Consider the following 19208-nt stretch of genomic DNA (forward strand, 5'->3'; position numbering starts at 1 on the left):
CATCCTTTTCTGTCAGAGGACCCTTCACCTTCCCCCAGTGTAGGTGAAATGATTGCTGTTTGTGTGGAGGTGGGGAGGAGAGATGGACTGGGAGTTTGGAGTTAGCAGATGCAAACTGTTACATATAAGATGGGATAAACAACAAGGTTCTGTTGTGTAGCACAGGGAACTATATTCACTATCCTGTGATAAACCGCAATGGAAAAGAATTTAAAAAGAATGTATATATGTGTAAATAATTGCTCCTCTGTTGGCCTCAGTTTGACTATGTCTCAATCCATCGAGCACGGTTTTTCATGGACATTCCACGGTCGTTGTTCTGTTAAAGCCCAGGCACTCCAGGATAAACCTGGCTCTGCATGTGTATCTCTTCCCGAGTCTGTGGGTCCTGGTTGTTCCTTTCACTAACGAGGGTCCCTGGTGAAATTCTAACGACTTGCCCAGGTTGGAGGATCTTTGGGGAAAACTGGAGTGCTGTTCAGACCCCTGGGCATAGGTGATTCCTCCCTGCTGCCTCCAAGCCTGAGCCACTGTGGCCTTCAGTTCCTAATAGGTTCTGGCTGTTTCTATGAGGCCCCTAACCTCCCTCTTCCATGATCTCACTGCCAGGGACCAGAAAACCTCAGTCTACTTCTGCCGTTCCTGCTGTATTTATTAGCAAGCGAGCAAAGCACCCTCTTGCTACCTGTGGTGGAAAGCTCGGTGCACACTCAGCCATCATCCCGACATGGGTATTGTTGTTGTTACCATTTGGTTGCTCAGTCATGTCTGACTCTTCATGACCCCACGGACTGTGGTCCACAGGGCAGAAAAAAGTCTGTACAATAATGCCCTTGTGCATATTAATACTTCCAGCTTTCCTCTGTTTGTGAGGTTTTAAAATACAAAACTGGTTTTTAAAAGCCTCAAGAGTAATTATAGCAATTGCTTAAACTGTAGACCAACCAAAGACTTTTGAGGAGTATTTTTTTCATCAGCATTCTTTAGAGTTGCCGGCACTGGTGGCAGTAAAAAGCAGAGGGCTTTTCTGATCAGTCTGGTTATTGCTTCTAAGTTCTCTACAGACAGTGTCTCCTTTTATCGCCCGCACCTGATGTGGGCAGCACTCACCACCTTGCTCTCAGCACACTAGAGGATCCTAACTTTCTCAGGTTCCTCCATCAAACAGTGGGACCCAGGACACAGGGCCAGCTGAAGCCGTGGACCAGGAAGGCTTGGGACAGCATTAGGCTGCTTGGCTGGGCCATGTTCTTATACGCTATGCGCACAGAGCAAGACCCAGCCTGCCCACCACTCATTTCACCAGGGAAATAGTGTCCTTAAACATCTCCTGCCTTTGCAGCTCTTACTCCACACACCGTGACCTTGGGCCAGTCACAGGAGCTCCCTGGGCTCAGGTTCACCCTAACATCCAGGGTCTGTGTTGCGGCTCAGATGCTGTAGGTGGGAAAGCACCTTGCGTGCGTGCGCGTGTGCTAAGTCACTTCAGTCATGTCCAACTCTTTGAGACCCCATGGACTGTAGCCTGCCAGGCTCCTCTGTCCACGGGATTCTCCAGGCAAGAATACTGGAGTGGGTTGCCATGCCCTCCTCCAGGGGATCTTCCTGACCCAGGGATCGAACCTGCGTCTCCTGCAACTCCTGCTTTGCAGGCAGAGTCTTTACCACTGAGCCACCAGGGAAGCATCTTACAAACCATGAAGCTCTGCAGAAGGAAGGGGATCTTGCCCTGGTCCTTCCTCCCACACCTTGATGTTGTAGCGCGGAGGTTGCAGACAGGAGGCTCTGGGTGCTTCCTGGCGGGTTTGTGACCGTGTGCTCTGCCGTCCCCCCCAGCTTTCCACGCGGCCAAATGTGAGAAGCTGCAGCGGGAGAAGGCGGAGTTGGAGCGGCGCTGCGAGGCGGAGGTGCGGAACCTGGGCTGGCAGCAGGAGGCTGAGCTGCGGGACCTGGAGCGGCGGCTACAGCTGCAGTTCGAGACCGAGGTGGCCCGGCTCCAGGAGGAGCACCGCGCGCAGCTGCTGCGGCTCGGGTGTCAGCACCAGGAGCAGGTGAGTCCGCCCGGCCCGCCCTGCCCTGGGGAGCCGCGGGCCGGAGGCGGAGGGGAGCCGGCCGCCTCAGCCCGGAGTCCTGCCACAGGTGAGCTTCCCGGTCCCCACCCTCCCACCTCGGTTCTGTCCCGTCCCCTCTCCGTCATCCCCTTCAGCGACTCTGGCCTCCTCCCAGGCACACTCCCACCTCTGGGCTTTTGTGCTGGGCTGTGCCCACTGCCTGGTAAGCTGCCCTGGTGGCTCAGTTGGTAAAGAGACTGCCTGCAATGCAAGAAGACTTGGGTTGGATCCCTGGGTCAGGAAGATTCCCTGGAGGAGGACATGGCAACCCGCTCCAGTATCCTCACCTGGAGAATCCCGTGGACAGAGGAGCCTGGCGGGCTATAGTCCTTGGGGTTGCAAAGAGTCAGACACGATTGAGTGACTGAACCAACACACCAGTGCCTGGAATGCTCTCCCTCTAGACATGCCGTGGCTCCCTCTCTCCCTCCCTGGTAGACTTTTCTTACTGAGGCCTTTCCTTACCCAGAATTATAGCTCCTTCCCCACACACACACACTCCCGTCCTCCTCCCTGCTTTAGCTTTTCCTGGGCACTTACTACTACCTAATGTGTGATAAACTTGACTTTGTACCCTGTTGATCTTCTGCATAGCCCACGAGGTCAGTGGAAATAGCAGACACACGTGTATCTAGCACGTGCTGTGGGTCGTGCTCTGTTCCTCCCTCTTTTCATGGACTGACTCATTTAACCTCTATAGTAACCCAACCAGGGAGGGACCATTATTACCCCCATTTTACAGGTGAGAAAACAGACCCGGAGGTTAACTACCTTGCCAAATTTCATGCTCATGCAAGAGCCAGGGTTGGACCCAGTCTGAACCCAGGGTCCGTGCCCTCAAGCCCTGAACTAGGGTTTTCTGCTGGATTTACTGCTGAGTCTCTGGCTCGGCACTGCCTGCCTGCACAGGGTAGGCCTTCAGTGTGTATCTGCCTGATGAAAGAAGGATTCCACTCGTTAACCTTAGCCTTGCAGTCTTCCCAGAGAGAGTCATTCATCCTAGAATAGCTGGGGAAGAACTCCCAGGGAGCCAGTCAGTGTGAAAGCGGGTGGGAGCCAGGCATGCCCCTACCCATAGCCAGCTACAGGGTCCATTACTGCGTTGGCAACAGGGTGAGGTGAGCCTGCTCTGCCTCCGTGAAACTCATCTACTCCTTCCTGTTCTCTTCTTCCTAAGCCCCTAAGGCTCTGATGCCCTAGTGCCCACCTTCTAATTGGTGTATTGTTGGGTGGAGTCTGCTTCGCTATCCCTAAGATCAGCTGGCACTAATGTAGAGCACTCTTCACATCTCAGGTAATGCCAACTGGCCCTTCACATGAACATTTGGGCCGCATCCCCAGTAGGTATCCCAGTCAGTGGTAGTCCCCAGAGGCTTGACAATCAGGGGGGAAATATTAGCGTAATAATAAGTGCTGTCATGGGAAAGAGCAGTCTCCGATTTAACAGCACTTTCGTGTATTCAGCATCTCAGCATCTTCTGTTCAACATCCTCCTGCTTTTAGAGGCTTGTGGAAACCAGACACACCTGCCTTTTTAAGGTGGTGTAGACTTAGAGGCCAGGGACAGATAGGTTACAGGTAAGGTTACCTGCTAGGCTAAGATTAGAAATGGAACCTCCAGCATCTGCCCTCTTTCGCTCGCTCTAAGTAGACATTTGCTCAGCTGCCGTCTGTAGTCTTACCTGCTTCTTGACTCCCTGATGCGGGTCAGTCCTGGGGCGGATATCGGCTTGTCCCGTGTCCTGTATCCTGGGGTAGTCAGGCCCAGTTTTACATGGAGAATATATGTATACCCATATTCACTGATTTTTGGGTCCAAACTTTTGGTTGGTTGACAAGATGTCAAGAGATGGGAGAAAGGAAAGGGGGGCATCTCCCAACAAGAGGAGGAGCCTCTGAACAAGGGCTCACATGGGGGTGTCGTGTGTGGGAAACCACGGAGCCAGGGCCCCTGCTGAATGGAGCCCGTCCACTACCTGAGGGACCCCAGGCAGAAGCTCGCTAAGCTGGGCACGTGCTGGGGGGTGTGGTCTCACCCACCTCTAAGCTGAGACCATAGGCTTTAAAAGATTTCATTTTGTTATTGTTTAGTTGCTAAGTTGTGTCTGATTCTTTGTGACCCCACGGACTGTAGCCCGCCATGCTCCTCTGTCCATGGGATTTCCTAGGCAAGAATACTGGAGTGGGTATTCTCCCTTCTCCAGGGGATCTTCCCAGCCCAGGGATCAAATCCACGTCTCCTGCATTGGCAGGCGGATTTTTTTTTACTACTAAGCCACCAGGGAACCTAAAGATTTCATACTGGGAGAGATTGGAGGCCCTCACTTTTTCACTTGAGAGTGAGTTACGTGAGCTACTTAGGTACATTTTCAAAGAGCTCTGTCTTATGAGGGCTCTGAGTTCTGTTCTTCTGAATCCTTTATAATAGCTGAAGTGATTCATTCATTTATTTCTCCACCTCTGCGAAGAATAGTTAGTGAATGCCCTCCATACACAAGGCCTCATGTCACTGCAAAAGATGCCAAGCTTTAAAAATGTGGACCTGCTTGCTCCATAGCCTCTGGTTATAGATCCGGGGAGTTTCTGAAGCACGTGCTCCAGAAACTGTAATACTACGTGGGAGATACAGCTGCTGTGTTCAGGAACTGAGAGTTCGCTTCCAGCTGGGAAGATGCGGGAAAGCTTCATGGTGGAGATTGCATCTGCACGCTTTGCATTTTGAGCAGATATTTCCTCTGGAAACCCCTGGAGGAGGGCATGACCACCCACTCCAGTATTCTTGCCTGGAGAATCCCATGGACAGAGGAGTCTGGTGGGGCTATAGTCCTTGGAGTTGCAAAGAGTCAGACATGGCTGAGCGATTTTCACTTGCTTCCTCTAGAAACCCATTGGTTTGGGGATGAGGCCAGGGATGGATGGTTTGAATCTGTGAATTATTCAGACCCCTGAGTCTGCTTCTGCAGCTAGATGTTGGCTGTTATCCTGGCTTCTCTGATAGGGAGCACGCGGCAACAGGGAAGAAGGTGAAATGCACATTATTTCCAGGTAGAGAAAACGCCTGTGTGTTTGGTCCAGGAGGGGACTCTGTGCCTGAACACAGTGGGATCTGGAAGGAAGGTCTGTGGTTGCAGTGATCTGTACAGACCCTCCACGAGCAGGTCTTCCTCATGGGGTGGTCGAATTTAGCAATGCTAACCCACATCTCCTGCCGCCTCTGTCCTTCTCCAGCCTTGAAACTCGAGTTCACCGACCCAGCCACTCCCAGTACCTTAGTGTCCCGACCGTGCTGGGAGGCTGCTTCTGTTCCGACCCAGGAGTTTTTTTTTTAACTTATTTATTTTACTTTTGTCAGCGCTGGGTGTTTGTTGCTTTGTGCAGACTTTCTCTAATTGCCGTGAGCGGGGCAAGTCTTCGTTGCAGTGTGCAGGCTTCTCAGTGAGGCGGCTTCTCTTGCGGCAAAGCGTGGGCTCAGTAGTTGTGGCTCACAGGCTTTGTTGCTCCACAGCACGTGGGATCATCCCGGATCGGGGATGGAACCCATGTCCCCTGCATCGGCAGGCAGATTCTTATCCCCTGGCCTATCAGGGAAGCCCCGGACACTGGATTTTCTGAGACTTTACTCCAATCCTTGCTCGCTAAGGCAGGCTGACCTCTGTTGTCACCACAGAACCCCCCTAGGAAAATACAGCTGTCCATTCACCGCGAGAGGCAGAGGCCATGTCTCTGGCCACACATGGGAATCCCTTGGGGGAGCTGCTGACGAAACTCCCCTTCTGTCCACACCTGGAATCGGAGTCGCCGAGTAGGGGTCCCCGGGGCCCAGAGCTGCAAGTATCTGGTGTCAGGGGACGAACGGGGCCTCACTCTTTGCCCTGCAGCGTAGTTAGGGCACAAGCAGGGGCATGGCTTGGCCTACTGCTTTTCTTACATGCCTTTAAAGATACAGTGTGACTCTTATTTTAAAAGTCTGATTATAGAGGTGTTTCATCAAATTGAGGCTCATTCTGGAGCTCACGGCGCATTAACAGAAGCGAGATTGCCCGAGCTTCCCCATCTGCACATGAGGCAGAGTTTTCACTGTAAATACAGATGCTTTTTGTTTTTGCTCCAAACATACTCACCCACAGAACCTGGTATTTAGTGATCTGACTTGTGACCTTTGACCCCTGCCTCCAAGACCCTGTGGCAGTTTGTTTCACCTCCTGATCTGGCCCTGAAGCCCCTTGCTCAGGGCCCCCTGATGTTCTGGATTCTGCATTTTGAGCAGAGATGCCTTTTCAGAGGAGCCTAAGTGTTCATCCTCTGGGTTTACATTTGCTTTGTCTCATATCCAGGACACACTTTCTGCTGTTTCCTAAAGAAATGATCCTTTTAGACTCACTGGCAGGCACAGCATCCTCACACTTCATCAGATATACAGAGGCCGCTTTGGCGGTCGTCTTGCATCCCGCACAGCAGGCACACAGTCACCATCAGCGGAAACCACACTTTCTAATCAAAGAGAATGAGGTCCTAAGGGACCCTCCATCTTCCAGTGTGAGAGCCCCACCCATCAAGCACGGGGCCCCAGATGCTGGGATGTGGCTGAACAGGAAAGACCTCTGTGGACACCTGCCCGCCCAGCGGGCGGCAAAGGCACCACCCGACGGGGATACAATCAGCCACGGAGCTCGGGCAGGGCTGGCCATTGGCTCCGAGCCGGTACCAGGGATGCTGTAGCAGGAAGGCAGGGTCAGAGGGATGGCAAGTCGCCTTGGTATTTGGAAAGGAGCGTTGTTCAGAGGGCCCTGGAGAGAAAAGACAGGGGCAGCCCCCTCTGTCTCATCAGACAGGAATACATGTTGTGGGTGGGGGGGTGCAAATGGGAGTTTAATCTGGTTTTCTTTAATAAGGAGATGTAAAGCCATGCTTCTTCATTCTAAATGGAAGTCTTCTCTAAGTGAATTGGCGAAACCTCCCCTAATTGCATTTTGCAAGTGGCTGGATGAAGTAAGCCCACAGCTCTGTTTTTGACCGTCTAAGAGAAGAGGGTGGCTTCCCAGGCCTTTGCTTTGATGGGACTTAGCTAAACAGCAAGCAGCTGCGGAGACAGCCTGGCACAGGGGACAGCTTCTCTGTACGACTGGGACTGCTTACTGGGCATGGGGACAGATCCCTCTGTGGCAGCTCAGAACTCTGTGCTCTGGAAGGAGGGAGGAGGCTGGTCCAGCAGTGGGTATTTATTTTGGGGGGTGGGGGGCAGAGAATTCCCCAGGGTTCTAAAAGGAAAATGAAGTTTCCCCCAGCGTCAGTTTGCTGTGGCACGCAATGATTCAGCACCTGTCTCTTTTTTGGTGTTCCCAGGTGACTCAACAGTAAAGAGTGCCAATGCAGGAGACACAGATTCAAGCCCTGGGTCGGGAAGATCCCCTGGATGAGGAAATGGCAATCCACTGCAGTATTCTTACCTGGAAAATTCCATGGACAGAGGAGCCTGGTGGGGCTGTAGTCCATGGACTCACAACGAGTCGGACACGATGCAAAAAAAAAAAAAAATGGACTTTGTGTGTTCCCTGGGTGCACTTATCTGACTCTCTTCCAATGCCTGCCAACCTGGAGGTCTTCTCAGGCTGAGCGCTTAGACGGGCTGCTGCTCCATGTTCTGGAAAGAAGCCAGGAGCCATGGAGGAGAAGCTGTGGGGATTGAAACTGGGGCCAGAAAGAGGATGGTCAAGAGTGCATGGCCCCTTCTCATGGAGGAAACGGCCTTGAAAACCGTCCACAGGTCTGGAAACCCAAACCACTCAGGAGGAAGGACCCTGGTGCCCTCATCTTGGCTTACTGGCCCTCACTGCTGGTCGCTCAGTCGTGTCCAATTCTTTGCGACCCCATGGGCTGTAGCCCGCCAGGCACCTCTCTCCATGAAATTCTCCAGGCAAGAATACTGAAGTGGGTTTTGCCATGCTCTTCTCCAGGGGATCTTCCGGACCAGGGATTGAACCTGGGTCTCCTACATTGCAGGCAGATTCTTTACCATCTGAGCCACCAGGGAAGCCCTGGCTCTCGCTGGTTTCCTTCAGAACATTCTGAGCTTTCCTCTTGTTGCATATGGAGGAATTCGGGAATCAGTATTGTATTCCTAGGAGCCCCTCTGAGAGGCTGTAATAGATAGATCATGCCCCTGCATCATCCTTAATATACTGGGTGTGGCATTTCATTACCACTGAATCAGAGCCCTGCCTCCAACAAGACAGAAGGGCATGAGTTTACCCACCACCCTCGCCAGTCAAGGCAGACCCACCACTAGGACACAAGGTATTCTTCTGGAACATAGGCCTGGCATCCATCTCTCTTTTCTGGAACAATCCACAGCAATTTGGGTCAGAATCCAATAAATCACAATCATTCCAAGCACCAAGAAAGATTTTTCTTTATACTGAGCTCCAAACAATGTGTGGGCACTCGTTTTTTAAGGACAGCGTGCTATGGGCTTATGGGACATCACCAATGGAGCAAAGGAAAGCTAGTTCCATTTTTTCTTTTAAGCCAGTGATTTATTTTTTCAAGAGACCGAAAGACTTTGGACAATGAATCCATTAAAAACCTTCATATAAACAGGATTTGGACAATTAAATACTGTGGCAATTAGCCTTTCTGCTGAGTGAATTCATAGCTCTGAGCCTCAACTAAAATATTTAATCAAGAGTGACCAGTAAATAAAAGTGAATCATCGCATACCAAGTCCATTTTCATGTCGTAATGCAGCTTTCCTGACACTTGTCAGATTCACTGTTGGTTTTGCCAGTGGTGTTTCTGTTTTAGCAGATGAAGGTCTCAATTACCATAGGAGAGAGAAGCCGGGCAAACCTCCCCACGCAATGACAGGTCCAGAATGGAAATCAATCCCATTTTAAAATACGTTAGTCCTTTGCATTCCCTTTACGATTGGGCTTCCTTTCTTGTGAAAAGCTCTTCCTCCTAACAAATCAAAGATCAGCCTGTGACTGACTCCCTGAGAAATGAAACCCTCTGAGAAGTGACTGGACAGTGCTCTGAACTGCCTCCCCGCAAGAGTTTCAGGGTCTGGGCACATGTCCTTCCAGTGCCAGGTTTTGGCACATGAGTATGTCACAAAATGAATGTAGTGGTTTGTAGCTAGCATTTTGAAAAATATAAAGTAACAAAGAATGAAAATTTTAAAGCCAGGTTATTGCAGGTAGGAAGGGAAAGTGCCGATCCATGAAATTTGGTTTCACACATGCGCCCATGTACACGTGTGTGTGTAACAATGTAAAATGGTGCTTTTACAATGGGTCACCAACAGAGAACTTGGAAAAACATTGTTCTGGTTTGCTGTCATAGGGAGAGGTCACCTTATGCAATTATTCCTGTAAGTCATACACTTGAAGTTAAAATAATACTCCAACAACAAATGGAGAAGGAAGTGGCAACCCACTCCAGTATTCTTGCCTGGAGAATCCCATGGACAGAGGAGCCTGGCAGGCTACAGTCCATGGGGTTGTAAGAGTCGGACATGACCGAGTGAACTAAACTACCACCAACAACAAAAATAACAAAAACAGTAAAGGGGGTGGGTGTGTGGTGGGCGGGCATGGGGAGGGGGGCCCAGAGGTCAGGAGGGGGGAAATAAAACATCCTGGGATTAAGTTCCTGGAGATGTACCTTCAGCCAGAGAAACAGCAGCTTCTCGGGGGCAGCTCCCACAGCCTGAGCAGGGAAGGTCCACTCTGCCATCGGGGGGGAGCACGTTCATGGCTGGGGAGCAGGGATGGTGAGCACACATCTGCCCACTTGCCTTGGGGCTGGTAAGCGGGCTGTTGGGTGCTGGTTGCTGGTCTTGCAGGGGAGGCAGTGGCTGGGCGTTTGAGAACCTCGTCCGTGGAGTCAGGCAGCTTCAGGCTCTGCCAGTGCTGGCTCTGCCACTTACTAACCCTTGGGCAAAACGCTTCAGACCTCTCTAAGCCTCAGTTTCCTCATCTGCAAAATGGACATGAAAATATTGACTTTATTGCTGTGAGGGTTGAGTGGAGGATCAGGCAGCTGGATACATGTTGGTTCCTTCCAGCTACCTTACCTGCTGAAGCTCCCACCTGCCGCTGGGGGTTAAGATGGACCGTCTGGTCGGGGAGGACCCTCTTCTTTTCCTTATTACCTGGTGGAGGGATTGGTGGGGGCAGGCATGGAGGCAGGGGTGAGGAAATGGTTCCAAGGAGTCCCAGGGCAGTGAGGAGGTGGCTTAGGCGGCCCCCCACCTCCAGCCAGGAGCTGCTTCCTCCTGCGTGAACAACAGACCGTCCGCAGTGACTTCCCCATGACATCCCCCTCCACCCACCCCTGGCTCCAGGGTTCCCACATCACCACCAGACCCTGTCTTCTGCCTCAGTGCAAGGCTGGAGAGGGCATCCATCATCTCAGCAGAGCGTCCCTCCCTAGACGTCCGGGCCACGGACCCTTCCCCTCATTCAAGTCCACCTCTATCCTCCAGGCAGCGGGGCCTCGCAGCCTCGGGCCCCAGCTCTCCGAGTAACCAGAGCTGTGATCTCCTGCAGGTGGAGGACATCACCGCCAGCCATGAGGCTGCGCTCCTAGAGATGGAGAACAGCCACACGCTCACCCTCGCGATCCTGCAGGATGACCACGAGCACAAGGTCCAAGGTAGCTGACCTTGGGTGTGTGTGTGTGTGTGTGGTGTGAGTGTATGTGTGTGGTGTGGTGTGTGTGTGGTGTGGTGTGTATGTATGTGTGTGTGTATGTATGTGTGTGTGTATGTATGTGTGTGTGTATGTATGTGTATGTGTGTCTATGTCTGTGTGGTGTGGTGTGGTGTAGTGTGTGTGTGTATGTCAGTGTGTGTATGTCGGTGTGGTGTGGTGTATGTGTTGTCTGTGTGTGTGGTGTGGTGTGTGTCTGTGTGTAGTGTGGTGTGTATGTATGTCTGTGTGTGTGTGTGTGTGGTGTGGTGTGTGTGTGTCTGTGTGGTATGTGTGTATGTCTGTGTGTGTGTCTGTGTGGTGTGGTGTGATGTGTGTGTATGTCTGTGTGTGTGGTGTGGTGTGGTGTGTGTATGTGGTGTGGTGTGGTGTGTGTGTATGTGTGTGTATTTCTGTGTGGTGTGGTGTGTGTATGTGTGTATTTCTGTGTGGTGTGGTGTGTGTATGTGTGTGTATTTCAGTGTGGTGTGGTGTATGTATGTGTGTGTATTTCTGTGTGGTGTGGTGTGTGTGTATGTGTGTGTATTTCTGTGTGGTGTGGTGTGTGTGTATGTGTGTATATTTCTGTGTGGTGTGGTGTGTATTTCTGTGTGGTGTGGTGTGGTGTGTGTGTATGTGTGTGTATTTCTGTGTGGTGTGGTGTGTGTGTATGTGTGTGTATTTCTGTGTGGTGTGGTGTGTGTTTATGTGTGTGTATTTCTGTGTGGTGTGGTGTGTGTGTATGTCTGTGTGGTATGGTGTGGGGTGTGTGTGTGTGTATGTCTCTGTGTGTATGTGTGTGTGTGGCCAGCGGGGCGGAGTGTGTACACCCACTTCCCCGGCTGCAGACACAAGGAGCCTCCCTTCACCTCTCCCTCCTCTTTCCTTTCTTCCTTCCTCTTCTTCCTGGTATGTCCTTTGTGTTGCTTCTTGTGTTAAGAAAAGACCAAAATCCAGGGCCTGGGTAACTTCTTTCCTCTGAAGCTGATCCTGTCAACCCTGAAGACTAGACTCCCCAAGGAGCCATGTTCCTACCCCAGGGTGTGGGGTAGCTGGTCTGGGGTACAGCCTCAACTTGTTAAAGCTCGAAGGTGATTCCAGTGGGCGGCCAAGCTTGAGAACCACCGTTTACAAGTCGGTGTTGAAATCCCGGGCCTTGTCTTGTGTGGTGGCCTTACAGTGGTCAGGGCCACGCCAGCCTCTGATGAGGCCTGGCTGTCCACACCATGCACGCAGAACACGTTCACCGTGGGCGGAAGTGGACTCTCGGGATCTATTGTCTTTGGGTACTTAGGATTTTATTGAATTGGCCAGAAAGTTCCTTTGGGTATTTCCGTACAGTGTCACAGAAAAACCCAAACTAGCTTTTTGGCCAACCCAATAAGTCGCTCCTAACAACAGTACAGTGTTTACTGAGTAGAGCTGAGATTTTGACTCCGTGAAAGATGCTTTTTATACGTTCACATGTGCAGACATTACTATCTGTAATTTTTTTTTCAATTTCCCCTCTCCTCACTTTTTTCTCTCTCCAGTTGGCTGGTTGCTAAATTAGGTGGAAAATAATTAACGTAAGAATAGATTAATACATTTTTTTAATGTGTATTTTCTGTAGTTGCAAAGGCCTCTGTTAGCAATATAAAACCAAAATATAGTAATAAAAAGGCTGATACATTCAACTAAATAAAAGTTGTCATAAAAATATAAATAACTTCAAAAGGCAAATTACAAATTAGAAAATATTTTCTGCATCTATACAGCAAAGGACAAATTCTCTTAAATATCAGTTCAGTTCAGTTGCTCAGTTGTGTCCGACTCTTTGGACCCCATGAATCGCAGCATGCCAGGCCTCCCTGCCCATCCCCAGCTCCTAGAGTTTACTCAAACTCATGTCCATTGAGTCGGTGATGCCATCCAACCATCTCATCTTCTGTCGTCCCCTTCTCCTCCCACCTTCAATCTTTCCCTGCATCAGGGTCTTTTCAAATGAGTCAGTTCTTCACATCAGGTGGCCTAATGGGAGGGGGGTTCAGGATGGGGGAGAACACATGTACACCCATGGCTGATTCATGTCAATGTGTGGCAGAAACCACTACAGTATTGTAATTAGCCTCCAATTAAAATAAATAAATTTTAAAAAATTAAAGATACTTGCTTCTTGTAAGGAAAGTTATGACCAACCTAGACAGCATATTAAAAAGCAGAGACATTACTTTGCCAACAAAGGTCCATCTAATTAAAGCTATGGTTTTTCCAGTAGTCGTGTATGGATGTGAGAGTTGAACTATAAAGAAAGCTGAGTGCTGAAGAATGGATGCTTTTGAACTGTGGTGCTGGAGAAGACTCTTGAGAGTCCCTTGGACTGCAAGGAGATCCAACCAATCTATCCTAAAGGAAATCAGTCCTGAATATTCATTGGAAAGACTGATGCTGAAGATTAATACATTTTAAGAATTGGAGAATCAGAGTTTTTAAATCATTTTTAAAGTGTTCTTTGTCAATAACAAGGCACACTGTGCAGCAGTCAGTGTTCGTGTGGTCGCCCCCTCAAGCTCTAGCCCCACCACCTCTGGGAGCTCTTGGTGCATGGAAGAGTCCAAGCTGGAAGCAAGGAGAGGACGGAAGAGGAATTTCCTGAGAACCAATTTAATGTATTACCTGTGTCCTGAGAGCACATCTCATGCTTAGAGTACCAGTTCCCATCCTTGGATGAACACTGGAACCACCTGTTTGTTTGTTTTTTAATACTGATGTGTAGATCCCATTACAGATATTCCAGTTTGATTGCTCTGGGGATGAAGCCCAGACATCAGGGTTTTTTTAAAGCTGCCCAGGTGATTCTAATATGTAGAAAAATCTGAGAATCACTTAGAGCGTCGTGTTAAGTAAGGGACGGAGAGCCATGACTTCGGAATAATGAAGTACCTCATGGGTACACAGGTAGTTTCCATGGTTTATGCTGTCTGCAGGATAGATGCTGACTTTAATTTGCTGGTGAGGTACTGGGATCTCCTGAAAATGTCCTAAAGCCCATCACCACGCTGTAGGAAAATGGTCCCAGAAGAGGGGACAGGAATGGAAATGTTACATTGAGCATTGCCTTTTGTTTGTGGATTTTCATGTAAACAGACCTGGTAGATTTTTCTGATTAATGAAGTCTTGCCTAGACACCACATCCAGGGCCTTTGAATTATATATAATGTGCAGACAATGCAGGCATATGTAACGGTAACTAAAATATTCATTATTATGGATGATACTCTCAGTGGCTATTAACAGTAATCATTTAGACAGAGGCAGGTAGACCAGAAGGCCACATGGTTTTATGGCAATGAACTAACTATAAATTTTTCTTTTTGTCCTCCAAATGTAAACTTCAGCTCTAACAACTGGATTTCTTAGAGAGCTTCACCATCATTAGTTAAAAGATCTGGGTCAACAGGAACCACAGAATTTTTCCTAATTCCTGCTCATGTCAGCCAGGCAGATAATTATTAGTCTCCAGTACTCTCCTGTGCTAAGCATATGATACAGGCTGATTAATGAGACCTTTCTTCATTCCAGTTATAACAGGAAAACAAATTGCTTCTGTAGCTAGAATGAGAAGGGCTTCATCCAGCTAATAAGACCTTTCCCATCTGGAGAAAAATAGAATCCATTTGCTTAATAATTCTTACATGACATCTCTTCTGCCTAACTTGCAAATTATTACTGGAATGACACTTTTCACAGAATAAAATTGTTCCAAACACTCCAAGAGGATTCCATCCAGTGAGTCCTTCCTTCTGCCTGAATGTCTCAACGTTGAGTCTCTGCTCAAGCAAACCCTAGCAATCTCGGGTTTCCAGAGTGTGGTCCAGAGCCACCAAGGTGACCTTGCAAGCACCACATTGGTCCCATTCACCTGTCCATTCTCCAGCAAGCCCACACACTGCTCTCCTTGGAAGGCTCCTTCCTTCAACCTGAAATTGCTGCTTTGTAATGGAAAGGAAAAGTGATCCTGGGAGGGAAGAAAGTGGAGATTTAATGTTAATCACCCACTGGTTTTACCATCAGGAAGAGTTGGAAAATCAATGAGTTTTGTGAATGGAGAAGCTGATTCAGCTAGGGTGGTGGTCGAGCTGCGTGTAAAGGGAGTGTGTGTGTCGGCGGCTCTGCTTGCTTCCCTCCTCCTTTCTTTCCTCTTCCTCTCACTCTTTCTTCTTTTTCCCTCCTGTCCCCTCTCCTTCTCTCCTAAACAACATCACCTACAATTTCAAACTAATGGAGAGATCTCTTTTGGCTTAAGTCTGCTATATACTGGTGTCCGCTAGTCACTTCTATCACCAGTCTTCATCTGGCAAAAGAATCTTGTTTGATCCCTTTTCCAGAGAAAGATCAGCTTAACAGTTTGATGTCTCCTCTGCAGAACTGATATCAACCCACGAGCTTGAAAAGAAAGAATTGGAAGAAAACTTTGAAAAGTTGCGGCTGTCATTACAGGTTAGTATTTCCTAACTCTGACTTTAAGATAATGGCAGCAGACATTTCTTCCTGACAGTTCTTCCTGTCCGCAGACATTTATGTGGCACCTGCTGTGTACTGGATCCTGCACTAAGCAGTGGAATATGGAGAATAAATAAGACCTAACTCCCTCCCCTTAAGGAGTTGTCTGTCTCCTCAAAGCTCATCCTTGCACAGAATGGATAATACCATTGGTGCCACGGACTGCTCCCCACGTGCTATGGTCAGAGCCATGTTTAGGGGAGGGGGAGGATTTGGGGCAGAGTATTCTAGGCAGGGGGAATAGGGTAAGAAAAGTCACACAGGGTAGAAGACACAGCAGATGTTCTGGGAATTGTTAAAGCAACTTCGATACCCTGGAGTCAAAAGCTTCTTGCTTTGGGGCATCTCACTTCCAGCCTACACAAAGCATGGGGCTCGGGTGCCAGGGGTGCTACCTGGCTTCCTTCTGGCCTCGAGGGGAGACTGACAGGCCTCTCAGATTACTTGCCTGCCTCTCCCTCCAGCCTGCCAGAGACGCCCCCCGCCCCGCACCCCCTGCCCTGGCCAGCTGCTTCTGTGAAACGCTGTTGACCATCCCCAGGCCTAGGGAGGGGCTGTCAGAGAAGCCAGGGGAGGTTGGCAGCTGTGGGTGTCCCAGTCTTAGAAGGATTACCTTTGAAATATTAGGGACGCTTGCATTTGGAGATTTGGAAGGCAAAGACCATAACTCAAATAGAAAGGCAGGAATTTTGCTTTTTTGGATGGCTCACTTTTCCCAGGCAGTGTTTCTTGCAGTGTCTGCCCTGCCAAGCAGAGAATCTAGGATTATGGAGTGTCACACTATTGAGTGGACTCTGCAAAAAATTTTAAATGGGAAGCTGCTTGCTGCATGCCCACCCCCGATCCATTGATCCATCAGTGGGCCTGCATATGCCCCCATACCCCTCATGTGGCTTATCCTTGGCAGGTTAACCCCAAACTGCCTTCTTTGTGTACTCTGCATTCCATACTGTGCTAAGTTGCTTCAGTTGAGTCTGACTCTTCGTGACACTATGAACTGTAGCCTGCCAGACTCCTCTATCCACAGGATTCTCCAGGCAAGAATACTGGAGTGGGTTGCCTTGTCCCCCTCCAGGGGATATTCCCCACCTAGGGATTGAACCTATGTCTCTTACATCTCCTGCATTAGCAGGTGGGTTCTTTACCACCAGCACCACCTGGGAAGCCATTCCACACCACCCAGATACATTACCCTAAGGAACACAAACCAGGAATGTAACGGCCATACTGTAATGTATCAAAAACCCACAGTAGTCCAAAACCAAAAGAAAGAGTTTTGTTTCATCGGTGAGTCTTCACTTTGCCACTGACATCGTGCAGTCATGAACCCTGCACATTTTAGTGGTGACTCACTGGCAGAATTCATTTGAGCTGGAGACTTTCAGGTACAAGGTAGGTGCAGTTGCTTAAACCAATTTCCTTGGGCTACTGGCTGCTAGAGAAACAGGTTTGGGGTAAAAGATTTGAGTTTGGGGCTTAAATCCCACTGTATCTCCTCTTAATAGATTTTAAATCATGGACCGTTATATAAGCTGTAAGCATTAGTTTACTCATCTGTAAAATGGGGATAATACCAGTTCCTTCCTCAAGATATGAGCAGCTTAAGGGAAATAAATGCATGTCAGTGAAGAAAACTAATCATTAGTCAATCTAAGAAAGAAATGGAGAATTTTATTCAAGCCAACCTGAGGATGAGAACCCAGGAGACAATCTTCATGTGGAATAGTCATATACAATGGAATACTATTCAGCCATGAAAAGGAATGGATTTTGCCATTTGCAGCAACATGGATGGACTTGAAGGGTGTTATGCTAAAAGTGAAATAAGTCAGGCAGAGGAGGACAAATACTGTATGATATCAATTAGATGTGGAATCTAAAAAATACAACAAATTAGTGAATACAACCAAAAAAAAGAAGCGGAGTCTCAGGTATAAAGAACAAGTTAGTGGTTAGCAGCGCTGGGGAGGGGGCACATGGAGGCAAGGAGACAGGATATAAGACAGTCTCAAGGATGAATTGTGCAACATGGGGAGTGTAGACAGAATTTGGTAATAATCTTAAATGGAAAGTAATCTTTCAAAATTGTATCTAAAAGTTTTTTTTTTTTTTAATTTAAACAAAGACAAAAATCCCTGAGGACTGTCCCACCTGTTACAGGTCAACGCACAGTTGTATAAATTTTTGAAATAAAAGGTCTAGCATCAAAGTAACACATTTGTCAGTGTGCGTAGTCCAACAGGGTGAGTATCAGGTCATTATGACACCTTACAGGATTGAGAAAGGAATCTTATCCCCTAAAGAGTTACCTTGCTGGCACCTGGAAAATTTGCTTTTTTTTTTTTGTCTGGTGAGCAGGCATTCCTGTGTCTTCTATGGGGATCTAATTAATGTATAATGACAGTACACAATGCACAGTGAAGAGGGATAGTGGCCCAGATGGGCAGAGAGGGTATTTTATGTTTAAAATTTTTTCTGGTCCTGCCTTAAAAATAAATACATTTCCTCATGTGTAATGTGTATAGAGCACTGGGCAACAGCTGCTGCTTTATAATAGTTCTAGGCATTGTCACGTGTATCATCATTATGGTTCCATAGTAATGACACAGGAGGCAGAATCCTTCAGGACCTGTCATCACCATGTGGGGTTGGTGGGGGACGGGGGTGGCTCAGGGCTCGGGCAGAGCAGGGAGTCAGGGTCAGTTTGACAGCTTCTGGCTTGAACTTTACAGAGAGTTCTTCTTTGAGATGGATTAATTGTCCTTCTTGAAGTCTAGGCTGGGGGTTGCAGCTAGAGGCCAGACTAGACACCTCTCTGCTGGTGGTCTGCCTCTGTGAGGTTGGTTATTGAGTTACTAAATGCCCCCCTCACCGCAGGCTTCTTGTTGGGGCAGAAGCGAGGATGGCATTCCCATCTCAGAGTCAGGTCCCCTGCGTTGGGCACCCCCCCGCACCCCTCACTTTCTGTGTGGCAGCAACACTCACCCATCAGTGTCTTGTGGTCCATTCTGGACAAGGCACCAAGGCGGGGAGGCCACGGGCACTTGGGGGCCTCTCCCCCCCGGCATGTGATGCCCTTTTGGTGGGACCCAGTGGGGGGCCCTCTGACCTCATCGCCCTGTGAGGAGCAACCCGGACAGGGGCGCCTCCCAGGGGCCACGTCTGTGAGGATTGAGCTGGATGTCTCATGCGTTACCTGCAGGACCAAGTGGACACACTGACCTTCCAGAGCCAGTCTTTGCGGGACCGAGCCCGGCGCTTCGAGGAGGCTCTGAGGAAAAACACGGAGGAGCAGCTGGAGGTACCATGAGCTCTCAGCCTCCCAGCACCCTGCAAGCCTGGGGCTCCCCCAGCATCACCCCAAAGACAGAGCCCCTGTGCTGGTCTGACTCCAGAGCGACAGCGGTCAGGGCCTGCCAGGATTTTAAACATACATCCATAAGCACCTGTCCTGAGTCAGGACAGCTGTGGTTTCTCCATCTGAGTGTTATTCTTGCTGCATTTCACAGGGCTCCCCAGCCACTGTCCATGAGCCCCTGGGACAAGCTGGACCTGGAAATGCCTCTGGCTGTACCCTCATCCCCACCCCAACACCTCATTCCTTCCCAACCCCAACTCTACAGGGAGGCTTTGCTGAAGGTTGAAGGTTTCTTTTTCCGGAAACCCTGGCAAAATTCCTTCCCTCTGTGTAGGGTTGCCAGGTGAAATCCATGACACCCAGTGAGATGTGAGGTACAGATAAATGAGTATTTAAATACGTCTCCTACAGTACAGAAAAGTTGTTTATGTGACCTTCAGACTTAATTGAACATCCGGTCGCATCTGGCAGACTTACTCTAACAGTTCTTTTTCTACGATGCCTTTT

At 49.2% G+C, this 19208-nt stretch overlaps 1 protein-coding gene across 2 annotated transcripts in view; it reads left to right on the plus strand.

Annotated features, from left to right (window-relative positions):
- The window catches only part of MTUS2 (microtubule associated scaffold protein 2), a 257866-nt gene that overhangs the window by 233074 nt on the left and 5584 nt on the right, over positions 1-19208 (plus strand). For both annotated transcript variants that reach the window (XM_055426319.2, XM_088842704.1), the window contains 4 exons: positions 1837-2051; positions 10661-10766; positions 15207-15280; positions 18546-18644. In XM_055426319.2, the coding sequence (XP_055282294.2) occupies positions 1837-2051; positions 10661-10766; positions 15207-15280; positions 18546-18644 (494 nt within the window). The remainder of the gene's footprint in view (positions 1-1836; positions 2052-10660; positions 10767-15206; positions 15281-18545; positions 18645-19208) is intronic.

Source organism: Moschus berezovskii, chromosome 13 (genome assembly GCF_049115385.1).
Source record: "Moschus berezovskii isolate FMDL1 chromosome 13, NW_MosBer_1.0, whole genome shotgun sequence".
NCBI classification, from domain to species: Eukaryota; Metazoa; Chordata; class Mammalia; order Artiodactyla; family Moschidae; genus Moschus; species Moschus berezovskii.